The 13,700-nt window shown below is 35.5% G+C and overlaps 1 protein-coding gene across 2 annotated transcripts in view; it reads left to right on the top strand.

Moving 5' to 3' along the window:
• The window catches only part of dlgap2 (DLG associated protein 2), a 160,499-nt gene that overhangs the window by 104,196 nt on the left and 42,603 nt on the right, over nucleotides 1-13,700 (top strand). For both annotated transcript variants that reach the window (XM_023352139.1, XM_023352138.1), the window contains one exon: nucleotides 9,461-9,675. In XM_023352139.1, the coding sequence (XP_023207907.1) occupies nucleotides 9,461-9,675 (215 nt within the window). The remainder of the gene's footprint in view (nucleotides 1-9,460; nucleotides 9,676-13,700) is intronic.

The following is a 13,700-nucleotide window of genomic DNA, read 5'->3' as shown; positions in this document are numbered from 1 at the left end:
CTACTTCCCCCGTGGAGGAGCAGTACCTATAACAACATAATAGCTTCACTCAAGCATTACAGGCCTATTTACTAATATTTTTTTCTAGTATGATTTGGTAGACTGATAAACAGTTGGTAATGCTATTAACTTATGGATTAAAAAAAGAAGCTGGCATTTTCAATGGTCAGACTTCCATAGAGTCGCAGCAGCAACAACAATGAATATTACAAACTGTGACAAATGTAATAAATGTACATGTTAAATTATACAATAATATCATAAATACTATATAAAGATATGTAAAATAAACCAAATGCATTTTCTTTAGATTTGTCACATGACTAACAATTAAACATAGAGAGTACCTCCTTAAAGAAGCCTTTAGGAAATGACTGCATGTGAGGCTTTTATGAGATTTTAACCTCATAAAACTAACTAATTAGAAATATATGTGTATTTGAAACCAACTCAGAATATTCACTATCTAAAAATCAGAGATGTCTGGCATTACAGTTATTGCAGTGCTAACAATGCTAAATTTGCAAAATCTTAATAAAACTAGTCAAAAACAGCCTAACAAAGATTACCGTCTGTTATGGATTTTGTTTTAATAAAATAGCAAAGTGCGAATTTATTGAGCTGTTTAGTGTGATTTTCTCAATCTCTCCTTCACAGAGATGGTTTGAGTTCAACTCATGAATAATTAATGGTTGTTCAAGAAAGAGCCATTTGTTTTTGAGGTATATTGTCACTGAAAATAGCAGATACTGCATGTAGCAGCTTTTCAGACTACTGTTCAAACATTTATGCCCTATCAAAGCTAAACAGTTGACATCAGCATTTTTACTTATTCAGTTCTTAAAGTTGTCCATTTCCTTGTCTGATTTAGTTGTGAAGTAATTTTAAGTAAGTGATTCTTTGTGTTTATCAACATGTTTTTTCAACCTGAAAATAACATTAACCTCTTTGAATGATTTAGCCAGTCCTGATGTAACTCTGACAGTGAAAATGTAGAGAGAGTTGAAGATTAGGGGGGTTCCCAGGACATCTTTCAACCTTAAACACTTTGAGCTCATCACCAAGGAAAAAGCATCAAACTACCAGTGACACATAATATGCAACAAATGTTTTTACAGTGAATAGAGAAAAGGGTAACAGGATCACTACTTGACTTGAAAAGTAAAATACAGATGACTTATATTTATATATATATGAAAATGTCCAAGGACGCTTTTTCAATCAATACATAGAAAAAGACTAGCTTTCCTTGGCCAGATTGCAATTGATCTAAAACACTGCATTTGTTTTGTCTCTGTTCTGGATATTCGAATGTGATCCCGTCCTATGGCACAGCATGTGGCTGCCAGTAGAAATAACTAGCACAGCAGGACAAATCAATTAACTCTGTAAATGATCTCTGCTGGAGGGGAAGATCTAGCAGAATGAGAATAAAACAGCAGAAATCAATGTAGATTTTTACCTCTTTTCTTTTGCTGTTGTATGGGTTTCAGCTCTGACAAAGATTATTTCGCTCATATATGAAAGGTTGTATGGGAGTAAATGCAGGAGGGGTCAGCATAGAGTATCTTCCTGGAATATATCTGTATGGATGTATAACAACTCATATCTAGTAGTCCTCTGGATGAATAATGTCAGTAGTCAAAATAAAGTGGACCCCTGAGTGGAATTTAAAAAAGGAGACTCTGTTCTATGGTAGAGTGTGATGTGCAAACACAACTGGCATAAACTAAACTGTCCAAATGATATACTCTGCCTAGTTCTGATTGGTGTATTTTTTTAGGTTCATTGACAGAGAAAGCACTTCCCCAATCTTATTTGTTGTAATTCAGCTAAGTGAAGTCCACTGTTGAACAGAAAGTTGCAGTGTTGGCATCTCTATCCCACTCTACCTTCCTTCCATTTGGTTATCCAGCTGAAGTAGTGTCCAAGTTGCAGCAGTATAAACATTTCTAAAAATAAACCTCAGCTCCTGCTCCCTGCCGCAGGGCTATATTTAGCTCAACATTATCAATCCAATCCGCAAACGCAAAGGGTGAGACACATTTTCCCTCCCCGGAGGAGAATCAATGGGCACTCAGGGACCTCTCACATAAGATGTATTGAAACAGAAGGCAGTTAGAGAAGCATACTGCTGAGGTTTGTGGCTCTCTGATGCTTTAGGATGCAGAAGGTGGCGGAAATTAGATGTCTGTTTTTTTGCTCCTTTTTAGCCACTGTTGATCCTTACAGCAGCAGCACTCAGACAGGAGAACCCAGAACCAATATTCAGGAAAGTTACTGCACAAACCGAGGGGTCACATTGAGAAGTATTCATGTCCTGCTGCTCATATCAAATTGGAAAAACCCTAAAATATCTCAGCTGTATCAACATAAATTATACTCAAAGAGTGTGTGTGCTAACTGTGTGTCCGTGTGTGGGGGTGTGAAGAAGTGTTATTTCATTTTATTGGACACCAGATGGCTTGATGATGTGCTAGTCACCTTGTTTGCGTCCTTGGCTGATGACACTTAAATGAAAAACTTCTGAAGCGCTGTGAAAGTATGAGATTGCAAACAGAGAAAGGTGTCAGTCTGAGGCTTTGCACGTGTAAATGAGACAGTGAATGTGTCTGTCTCGGAGCTCCGTAATCTAAAATTACTGTGCAGGTTCTTTTGAACCATTTTCTTGAACCATTTTCTTGAACCATTCTTTTGAACCATTTTCACATGTTGGAAGTTTCATGATCAGTTTGCTTTCATATGATTTCAAAGTTTGGATCAGATAGTTGATACCTGGATACAGCTGGGTGTTCCAGCATCAGAATGATCCTAAACACATCAAAAGTGGTTCGGATTTGCTAAAGCCTAACATTAAACCTCTGGAACAATGCTGTAGGACTGACCTAACCCCATTAAAAATGTATGGAGTCAACATATGTATCAAGAAACTAATTAGTTTAAATCAACTTTACCAATTTTCCCAGCACTCATCAGTTAAGTGATAAAATATTCAGCTATAATTTTCCATTGAGGTTGATGATCATTCCAACTTGCAAATTTCTTTGTTCTTACGAACTATGTCTTAGACTTCATTCTAAAAGATGTAGTCTGTGCGTCTTCACGTTTCCATTCAACTTGAACAAACCATCAGATCTATAACCATTTTAACAACAACTCTCTGCTCTGGTCATTAGAGAGGATAACTATTTCAACAGTTTTGCTGATAGGGCATTGTGCTGAGATTTAATTAGCCAATTAACTGCCAAGTTGGCTTGCCATAGGTGAACCTTTAGAGAAAAAGAAAGTCAAAACTCTGAACACAGGGGTTCCCTAAAACTTTCTTAAAGGAATTTTGAGTGAGTTGTGATCCACTGCTTCTTAAGATTTCATCAAAAACAGGTAAAATTTAACAGCTTAACATGTGTCATGCTTGTCTACAGACCACGTAGAACTGTGTCACCCTATGCTATTTTTGGGACACACTTTATTGCAGATTTCCAATGTTTCCCTGCTCCACTACACATGACCCAAATGAATCAACCACTGTCATGAAGCTTAGTCTTGTTAAATATTTATCAACTTTAAAAGGGGCATTACAGGAAGAAAATAGGGGCAGAGCAGTGTGCTTTGATCATAAAGGATTGGAAGCACTACTCTGGAAAAAGTACATCATTCATGCTTGCAAATGTGGTCATTGCTGCATTGTCATTTCTAACACTGTGCATCTGTCGCTGGAAAAGCCAATTTAAAAGCAATAAAAAGTTATTTTTTTAAAGGAGTACAAATGGAGTCTTGCTATGTCAGATTGTTTTATTAAGTAAGACACTAGACAGAAATCAAAGTAAATATGGTATTGTAATATTAACATTTATTAACAATAAGATGTTGAATGCAACAATCTTTTGTGAGCAAACTTATTGAGTTATATTGTGAATCAAAAATATATATTTTTTTCTAGTTTTACGTCTGGCTGCCAAGAAAATTAAGTACATTTTTTAAGTGAAAACTGTAATAGGAGCAATTTCTGCTCTGTTGTGTATGCACTTGGGTGTGTCTTTTTAAAAATAAGGCACTGTAACCGCACTTTAGTCATTTTGGACAATTTGGCTTACATGCAAAATGCTTTGTGTCGTGGAAGAATAAAACTACACATCACCCTGAACACAACCTACTGCCAGAACTAAAACTGAATCGGCATAATCATTTTTTGGAATTACCTAATCAAGATTTTGAGCTTAATCCACTTGAAAATATGTGATACGATGAAAAAAAGTCACACAATTCAATCTGACTGAGCATTAGCAAGATTGCAAAATAAAAAAAAAATTAAAAATGTGGAAAAAGTTATTTTTCTAACTGTACAAAAGGTCCACAGAGGGAATTGCAGCAAAAATTTGTTTTGTGTTTTCTAAATTTATAAATTCTTTTAAAACAAAGGTGTGCATAATTTCCTTACCAATTCAGTTTATGCACAGTTCTGTGTTAGTCTGTCACAATTAATCTAAATTTTGAGTTGCCAAATAAAGACCTAATACTTTAAGCCACGAATATGAATTGTTTGTGCAACTGTTTTTATTTACTTGATTGTGGAACATTTTCAAGCTAAGATCTGATAACATAAAATGTCATTAAACAAGAAAAGATTACTGATCAGCCATCTAAATGCCATGTGGGGGAGTTTATCTAACAGACGAGATAACAAATATTTGAACTGTATTAGGAGTTTTGGCAGAGAAGTAAAAAAAAAAACCTCCTCCAGCATCCTGTGTGTCAGTTCAATCTATTGAGGAAAATGAAAGAATAGACTCTGAGAAAGTTGGATTACCCATGACTGAATCTTTAAGAGCTTTATCTTTCTGTTATCCATCCCCTTTCTGTCCTGACCAATTCTTCATCTTTCTGCATTGTACTTTTACCTTTTCATCACTCAATCTGTGTCTCAGTCTACCTCACACTATTTCTTTCCTTAATGAAAGTGACTTATTCTTTTTACAGGAGGCTAGATAGGGTTGCAGAGTTAATCAATGAAATGCGCTGCTGCACAGTGGGATGTTCAGTTCTCTCTCTTTTCCCTGACACATCACATGCACCAAACATATTCCCTGTGCCCACAAATCTGATCATCAAGCTGGTCTTACTGTTCAACACTTACCATACTTCCCCAGCCTGTCCAGTTATGCGGTGAATGAGAAACTGGGGTTATGTAATAGCATTGCTAAAATGCTCACAGCACCTGCAGAGCTGCTGTTGGAGTTTCTTAAGAGTGCCTTTGTTAAAATCATTCCCCCCTAGAGATGTCTTACAATCATTGAAAGATTTCCAAGTAATTAAAAAGAATAAGACTTCTGTTATTGTTAAAAATGGAATGTTAAATATAAAGTTTCACACTTTCTCTGTGAATTTTCTCACAGGCTTCACAAATCTTGCTTTATTTCCACAAAAGGTTATTTGGGCACTTCACTGCTGATGCTTTCTCATGTTAGTTTAGGAAGAACAAAATTGTAAAGTTTTGTTAAATGTGTAGTTACCGTTTCTTGCCTATGAAGAAAGGTGGGTAGAAAAGCATAAGAATGTTTAGGATCTTGATTTTTTTTTTCTTGTTCCAAATTTTGATATGCACTTGACACTCACTGGGACCCCTGCTTAAGGTTTGAAGAAAATCTTACGATAAAGTAATTTTTTATTGCACCTGCTGTTAGTGCAATAAAAAGACTAGCATAACATCTAACTGAATATGCTTGTCAAGTTCTTTTCTAATCTGTGCAGCTTCCCCACTTGAAAAGGGATGGATAAATCAATGCAAACTTTTATCAACAAGGTTTACTCAGAGGACCAAGCAGTTTTCTTCATTTTATCCTCCATTTATTTATTAGTGTGTGTCAGTAATGTTCACAATTGGTCCAGAAGCAGGTAAAAGCCTTTAAACAAACCCAAAGAAGAAAAAGAAATAGTTACTAATCTGTATGTAAGTTTACATAAATTTTACTTAAACTACAAAGGAAATGATAAACTCTATGAACAATACTAAGTAAACCACAGTGAATCAAACCCACAAAGTAATTAAAGTTAAATGAACAACTAACTAAACTTAAGTTCTAACTTTAAAGTACATTTCAAATTAATATTTACATTTACATAATTTTTACATTTATTTGAATATACAAATATCTATTTTTTCAATATTTGTCATAAATATTTATTTTATAAATATAAATAGCTTCAAGTTGTTATTCTTCCTAATCTAATGCTAAATTAATCAATAGTTCAACGTAACACCCAAATCCAGTATTCAACAACACAACAATCAGTCCGATCATAAAAATCAATCAATCAACGCCAGACTTCACCACAATCCACCGCTTCAGTTCAGACGTTGCTGTTAACGGGTGTTAATGGGCTGGCAAAGCTGGAGGCCCGGCTGGAGGAACGTGGGCAACCTTGCAGTCCGATCTAATAAACAATACAGCTTGTGTCTTACCGGTTGCCGCTCCGCCCGTCTACAGATTCATCCAGATCTGCACAAGCTGACCAGGATCTCTGATGAAAAGAGTCCCCAAACTCCCGTCTTCTTTATTTGGCTTTCTCTTCCGCTTTTTTTTTTTTTCCATTGTCCGCAAAATCTTGACAAACCATCCCTGAATTTCTGTTATTCATTTTGTTTTTGACAAATTAAGCTTAATTAAATGCATCACTTAGTTTTCAAACAGATTTTCCAAAGTGACAAGTATTGTTGGCTGGTTAAATTTTAATTTAATTTTTAACAGATAAAAAAATTACTCTGAACTATTTTTCAAGTTTTTGAAAGAGTTTGACTCCAATTTAAAACTTAAAAGATATAACAAAAACTTTTAAATTATGCTACTGTTAATTTTTTTTTAGAATCATTGGGTGAGATATGTGTTTTCACAGCAGTCAGCAAAAGCTTCTTGCACTGCTTGCTGTTTCTTTTTTGTATTCAGATGGAGACACCCCACAATCTACACAGTTTATCAGCAAATCCAAATTAAACAAATCTCACCACAGCCTGTGTCTGTCCTCTGGCGTTCTGCTCATTAATTAGATGTCTAAAAATATCAAACCCCTCCAAGACTTAATTAACCCATCAACTCCATTTGGTAGAGGTTGTGTGCCTTTCTCAGAAACAGAGATGAATGACTCTTATTAGTGTCTGTTTGAGTTGGGATTCCAATGCATGTTTAGAATAAAAAGTATTAAAGTAAATTTGATTCTCTGTGTCTGTCTACAAATTGTTCTTTTACCCTTGGCAGCAATTTAATACTTGACACATCATTGTAAGTGTCATTTAATTGTAACGCTATACCCCACAGTGTAATAGAAAAGTATTTCAGCTGAATCCTTTACTTTAGTTTTAGGAAAAAAACAATTGTTATGGATTGATTGGTCAGTCAACCTGGCACCAGACCCACATGATCCTGAAAGGACAAGAGTGATTTAAACTGCTTCAGGGCTAATCTCCTTGCCAGGATGTTAAATGATGAAAGAACATGGCGTCAGGAAAGATTTTATTCATCCCAAAGATTTTATTAGTTTCTGACAGTATCATATTTTATGACTGCGTGACATAGCCAAGGCCTGTGGAATTTAAGACAATCAGTGGATTTGGTGACATAATAACAAAAAAACAGACAGGAATGTTTGCATTCACTCTATGAAAATACTATCTTTTTATTCCTCGACTTGATGTATAAATTTCACACTAAAGCATTTGTGTAATGACATGGCAAACAAACAAACAAACACTAGTTCAGTGTAACAACAAAGTTGTCCTCACATTTTTAATAAGATGCCCCGCCGCCCTCCTTCTAGTAACCCATTAAAATTACATAACATTACCGTATGTATAATGACATTTAGAATTAAAAACTCGGATTGTTTCTTTCTTGTATGAACATGGCTCAGTTTGTATTCTCACCACACTTATGTTTCCAGTAAAACATGCTCTTCTTGAAATCGGTTCCTACAATTAAATCTACATAATGCAAATATCAAAGTGTATTAATCTCCTTTGGTGCTTTTCTGCCCACATTAAGATTACTGTTTGCTCCACATTTGAAATTTAAGACCAGCTTTATATTTTGTGCTATGGGAAATATTTACTTCCATCTGTGGTAAAACAGGCGGCAAGTACAAATAGGTCTTCCAGTGATGCTCATGTCTGGATATTTAATTACCTGCTTTAATGAGAGGAGGAAAATTGCGACATGTATTCCGCCTGACTTGCTTTGATGGTGGTAGCGAGAGCTGCAACAGCATGAGCAAAGATGGCTCCTATTATTCCTGTCCGACAATCGTCTGTCAGGAATCACAATTAGCAGAACAATTGAATTTACAAAGTTTTCAGCAGCTTGTACTCTGGCCAAAATGGATGACATTTTGTATACTGAGCAGCTGGAGAAACTGCATGGATGATTAAAGTTATGTTGACTAATCAAGAAAATGTCTGTGCAGCTCAGCGGGTGGGACTAATTGTTTGAGAAATAATGTTTTAAGCCATAAAGTGTCTATCATTTTATTCATCATTTTAGCTATTGCTAAATCTAAACCCCAAATTTGTGCTGCCACCACAATCTTCAATATATTTTAATGGTACATTAAACATTTGAACACATTTCTAAAATATGGGTACAGAATCCCCAAAATAAAATGCAGTGCAACTAATTGCCTTCAGAACTCACTTTATTGGCAAATAGAGTTGGCTCAAATGTGATTAAATATTAGCAGAAATACATCTGTTCTGTCAGGTTCTTGAGGTTTGTTGAAGAACATTGGTGAACAAACAGCTTCATTAAGACCAATGAACACAGGTCAGGGGTAAAATTGTCGAGAGGTTTAAATTCTATGCTAGATCGTAGCAACCATCCCAAGCTTGAAGAAAATCACTGTTCAATAAATGATCAGAAACTTGAAAGAATGGCACACAACTGCAAACCTACCAATAATTTGTTGTCCACCTAAAGGAAATTAGGCCTTCATGGAAGAGTAACAAAAAGAAAGATAAAGGAGATCCTGTTTGACTCAAGCCTGTGGGGTAGGCATTTAACATTTTAAAGAAATGCATTGGCCAAAAAAGGAAAAAGAAAGAAATGTTTGACAAAAAATAACGCTGCGCATCACTCGCAACACATCATCCCCACAGTAAAACAGTAGTGTTAGCATTATGCTGTGGGGGTGAATTTCTTCAGCAGAGAGAGGTAAGATAGTAAGAATAAAAGGGAAGAATAATGGAGACAAATGCAGGACAGTTCAATGTAATACAAAACAATACTTAATGCAACATAAGGTAAGAAGTAGAATCAATTTTCTATGTTCAAAATTATTTTAGTCTTATAGCTATTCAAATAAATAAATTAATATACCATTTAGAGATTTTAGTCCACAATAAAAGCACTGAGTTGCATCCTGCATGTCAGGAGATAGGAAAACAAAACAATGTTAGTCTTGTGTCTATTCTTACCAGGTACCCCAGGATGAGTGGGCAGGTTATCCTGGTGGTGGAAAGGATGATGAGATCCCTTGTCGTCGAATGCGAAGTAGTAGCTATGTCAAAGCCATGGGGGATGAGGAGAGTGGGGAGTCAGACTCCAGCCCAAAGACATCGCCTCAGAAGTCGGTGCGACCAGATGCCCTGATCAAGGCCATCATCAGACCCAAGGACTTGCTGGACTCTCAAAGGTATTGCTTATGCAAAACCAGAAATCTGCTGTTCATCATTTTTGTCTCATTTTTGTTTAGTAGTTTTGTTTTGGGATTTTTGTTGTTTTTGTAGTCATCAATTAGTGCATACTAAACAAACATTACAGACCAGAAAACAGAGGTATTGATCAACAAAATAACAAATTAGACAGTTGTTAATTGCATAGGCAATTAACAGCAAAAAAGGTGCAAATTAAAATAGACATATATAAAAGATAAAACACATAACATGCCCGAGTGGTGTCACAATAAGAATGGAATTATTTAACATATGTGGGTTAGAATAGTTTTTTCCTTTTCTTCTGGGAAGTTATCTTCAGGTTTTTTTTTTCCTTATTTATAATTTTCATTACTGGGGCCTGCCATAGCAATGCATGGAATGCACCAATTATTTTATTGTCAATAGAATGTCTCTTTGATTATTCTTCGGTCACAGAAGAGGGGCCAAAATGTGCTGCTCGATCTCGGCATCAACATGCTAGTGATACCCCACACGCCACTTTCAGCATTTAGGCTAACATTAGCATTTTGGTTAATTTTAACTTGTACACCAATTTTAACATACTGAATGGAGTAAGTTAATTAATCAACATGCTTGTAATGCTCCACATGCTATCGAGTACATTGCAGCTTACTTTTAGCATTGATGCTAATTTTTAGCATCAAAACACTGGGTTCCATCCAACTGCCATATTTTGGCAGGCGCCGTTTAAATTTCCTCATAAATGTTCTAGTTATAATTAACCTAGGGTAAAACAGATATTTTGTATGGTAGGTTTTTTTTTTCGTTTTTTTTGAATGATGATGCATATATATTCTGTTTGTATGTGGTACTGCTGCATCAGGGAAAGAAAACTCTCAAGACACATTTTATTAAAGGGAAGCTTTAGTGTTTTTTTAATGGTCATATATTTCTTTGTGTTTTCTTAAGCTGAAAAGTGAAAATATGCGTATAATTTAAACATTTTTTTATTCATTACACCTGGATTGATTTGCCATTGCCATTTTACACGGTCTTCCAAGGTGCATCTTCAACAGCTTCGGTGCTTTTGCTGTCAGTAAAAGTGAGCTGAGATCTTCCAGAAATGTTTTATAAACTTATGTACCAGTGTCAGACAGTTCTCCGTCCTTGCAGTGGAATTTATTTTATGTGTTGCTTTTTAATGAGTGTGTGTCAAGGCAGCATTTCATCTCAGCTCACTGTCAGTGTTGTTATTTTCTCATGCACATTCACCTCAGTGTTCATGTTTCATGTAGAGCAACAACATTTCATCAATGTCAAACTGCTCATATCTGAACCTGGTGCTGCCTGGAACTCCTCCATGGATTTTTCATATCGGCTATAAGAATGAAGTCAGCAAATGTCTTAAAAGAAGCAGCCAAATAGAACAGTGAAGTGATGGGGATATTTTGGTCTAAAGTAAGAGGACAAATTCTCCTTGTCTGAGGCATTTATTTATCCCTAAAAGTGGTAATGTTTTCTTTACGATTTTAATGTATACAGTACATTCACCAAGTACTTATTGGAAGTTATTTTTTGCATGAAGTACTGCATAAACGCAGCATTGAAGGTATCCAATGGTTTTCTCTGAAGAGGATCAATTTGAGTATGGCTAACAAATGATTTTGAATTTTATTAAATGTACAGTAAGCTATTGTTCATGAAAATACACAAAAGAAAGACTTGAATTGCACTACTGTGCATGCAAATTTCACTTTTTAAATTGTATTACTGAAATAAATTAAAAAAACAAACTTTATCTGGTTCTTTTTTGTTGTAATTTTCAGTGATTTTAACGCTGTTTTAATGGCTGCAAAATAAGCACACTTTTTTTTTTCTGTTGAATTTCATAAAATTACAGTGGCTGTCCTATTTTTACAAAATTAATTAAAGTCTTTTACCCCACCAATCAAAATCAGTGTGCAATATTTTCTTTAAGTTTCATTGTTTAAAAAACATGAGAATAAAAGTCCGGTACATCTATAATTTTTCATGCCTCAAGCATTGTATTTATGAAGCCTGTTCTGCTGTTACAGAGTTGCAAAGAAGACTTCCCTGCAGGTTCACTGCCACTTCTCCATAAATCATACAACTTGCCTGCAGGCAAACAGCATAACTTATCTTGAAGGCATTATGCAGAGATGACCCTGTATCTAGATCCTTGATGAAAACTGTGATAATATTCAGAATGACAGTAAGAAACAAATAACAGATTTTAATTTTGTCTATTTTTCACTTTTCAGATTAAAATTATGCTCGGTGTGGATTCAAATTAAAATTCTTCACCTTTAGTTATGGAAACTGTCATGGACAGTTTCCATGACAGTTCAAATTTCAAAAGATAAAAAAACATTCTCGAATATGTTGTAGAAACATATTCAAGAAAAGTTTGAGGCTGTGATAACCATAAAGGTTGCTTTGAGAAAATAGTATGTCAGGAAATAGTGATCAAAAAAGCTTCTGGAAAGAAATTGCTCTCCTTTGTAAAGGAACCTGTATTTGCTTTGACATCATTGGTATAATGTGTAGCTCTTTAAGAAAAATATTTGCACCTGTTTTAGAATAAGTCTGTAACTTAATAAATAGAAAAAAACATTTTGAATACTTTCTAGTAGCAGTGTATTAAAATACTTTAACACAAACACGACTCATGGAAAGAATCAATTTTTTTCCATGATGATAGAGAAGAACTCAAAAACCCAAAAACACGCAATTACTGTCAAATGGTTCCTTTTTATACCCACATAATAAGCCAGATATTTCCCTCCATGGATGCATAATGGCAAATCGAATGCTATGGGTTGTGATCAGGGAGGACCATAATGATATTTGTCTCAGTAGATGCAGTCATTTTGCACCTTTTACACCTCTCCTAGATTATGCCGTAATGTATGGTGCTTCCACAGCAAGGCTTCCTGCTTTTTCGCATCATGTAAAGCTCCCCCTCACTTTCCATTCTGAATAGCTGTAAACAGTAAATGATTTATGAGGAAGCAACAGCGGGAAGGGATATCAATAACAGTTATTGTACTCCAAGGCCTCGCTGAATAATCGGCTCGCTCTGTGGTTTAGACCGGGAGTGTGCTGAGCTCTGCTAAAAAGCAAGATATTGACCAGGATGCCTCAGACTGTGTGGCCTGCCTCTGAGTCCATTGACAGAAGCAGCTGTGTTATTGAATCTACAGGAGAGGGTTTGTAGGTTCTTTCATTTCCAGTCCCACAAGTGTCCCCAAGGGTGTCGTTCCGAAGCATCCTTTTACCCCGGCAAATCCACTTGAATGAAGAATGCCAGGATGTGGCATTGTGATATTTTTTTTCTGATCACAGAGACAAAAGATTGATTTTGTTGAGCATCTACCATGCCCCTAAGTGTGTTATATCGTCCTTAAAAAAAGGCCCCAATCAAACAATGATTAATAGAAATTTGGACGATGTTTAAACAGTTTCTCAACCACGTTATGCTACATTTGTAAACTCTTACCTGCTAGTCCACAATCAAACCAGCTGAACGTTGCACTTTCAGATTGTCTTAGTTCACATAGTTGCATGGACCTACTACACTTAATGCTTAAGCATAAGCCTTCAGTTGGATGCCAGGGTAAGAAAATAGCTATTTGGGAATCATTTTGTAGATGCATAAGAACTATTTTATATATGTCAAACTATGTTACCCTTTGTGGTTTATGAAAAAATAGGAAAACGATCTTTATGTCAGGATGCTAGTGACAGTACCTAAAGATCATATTTAAATCTGATCTTTTGTTCATGGGGTGTCACTGCACCACTGGTTCACATCTGAAGTTCAGATGGCTGAATAAATAAATTACAAAACTTTCCACTGGAAAATGATCTGATGCGGGCATAAAAATGTGAAACTTTGAAGTATTATTTAAGGCCATGCTGAAGTTTCTTGAGAGGAAATTTTAAAAAGATGTGTGACTCAAGACTTTTGCACAGTTGTGCATTACACAAGGTTTTCCTGACAATAAAACATCAAGCATTG

Source organism: Xiphophorus maculatus, chromosome 19 (assembly GCF_002775205.1).
Source record: "Xiphophorus maculatus strain JP 163 A chromosome 19, X_maculatus-5.0-male, whole genome shotgun sequence".
Taxonomy (NCBI): Eukaryota; Metazoa; Chordata; class Actinopteri; order Cyprinodontiformes; family Poeciliidae; genus Xiphophorus; species Xiphophorus maculatus.
The sequence above is the reverse complement of the archived record's forward strand: the minus strand, read 5'-3'. Positions and strand labels throughout refer to the sequence as shown.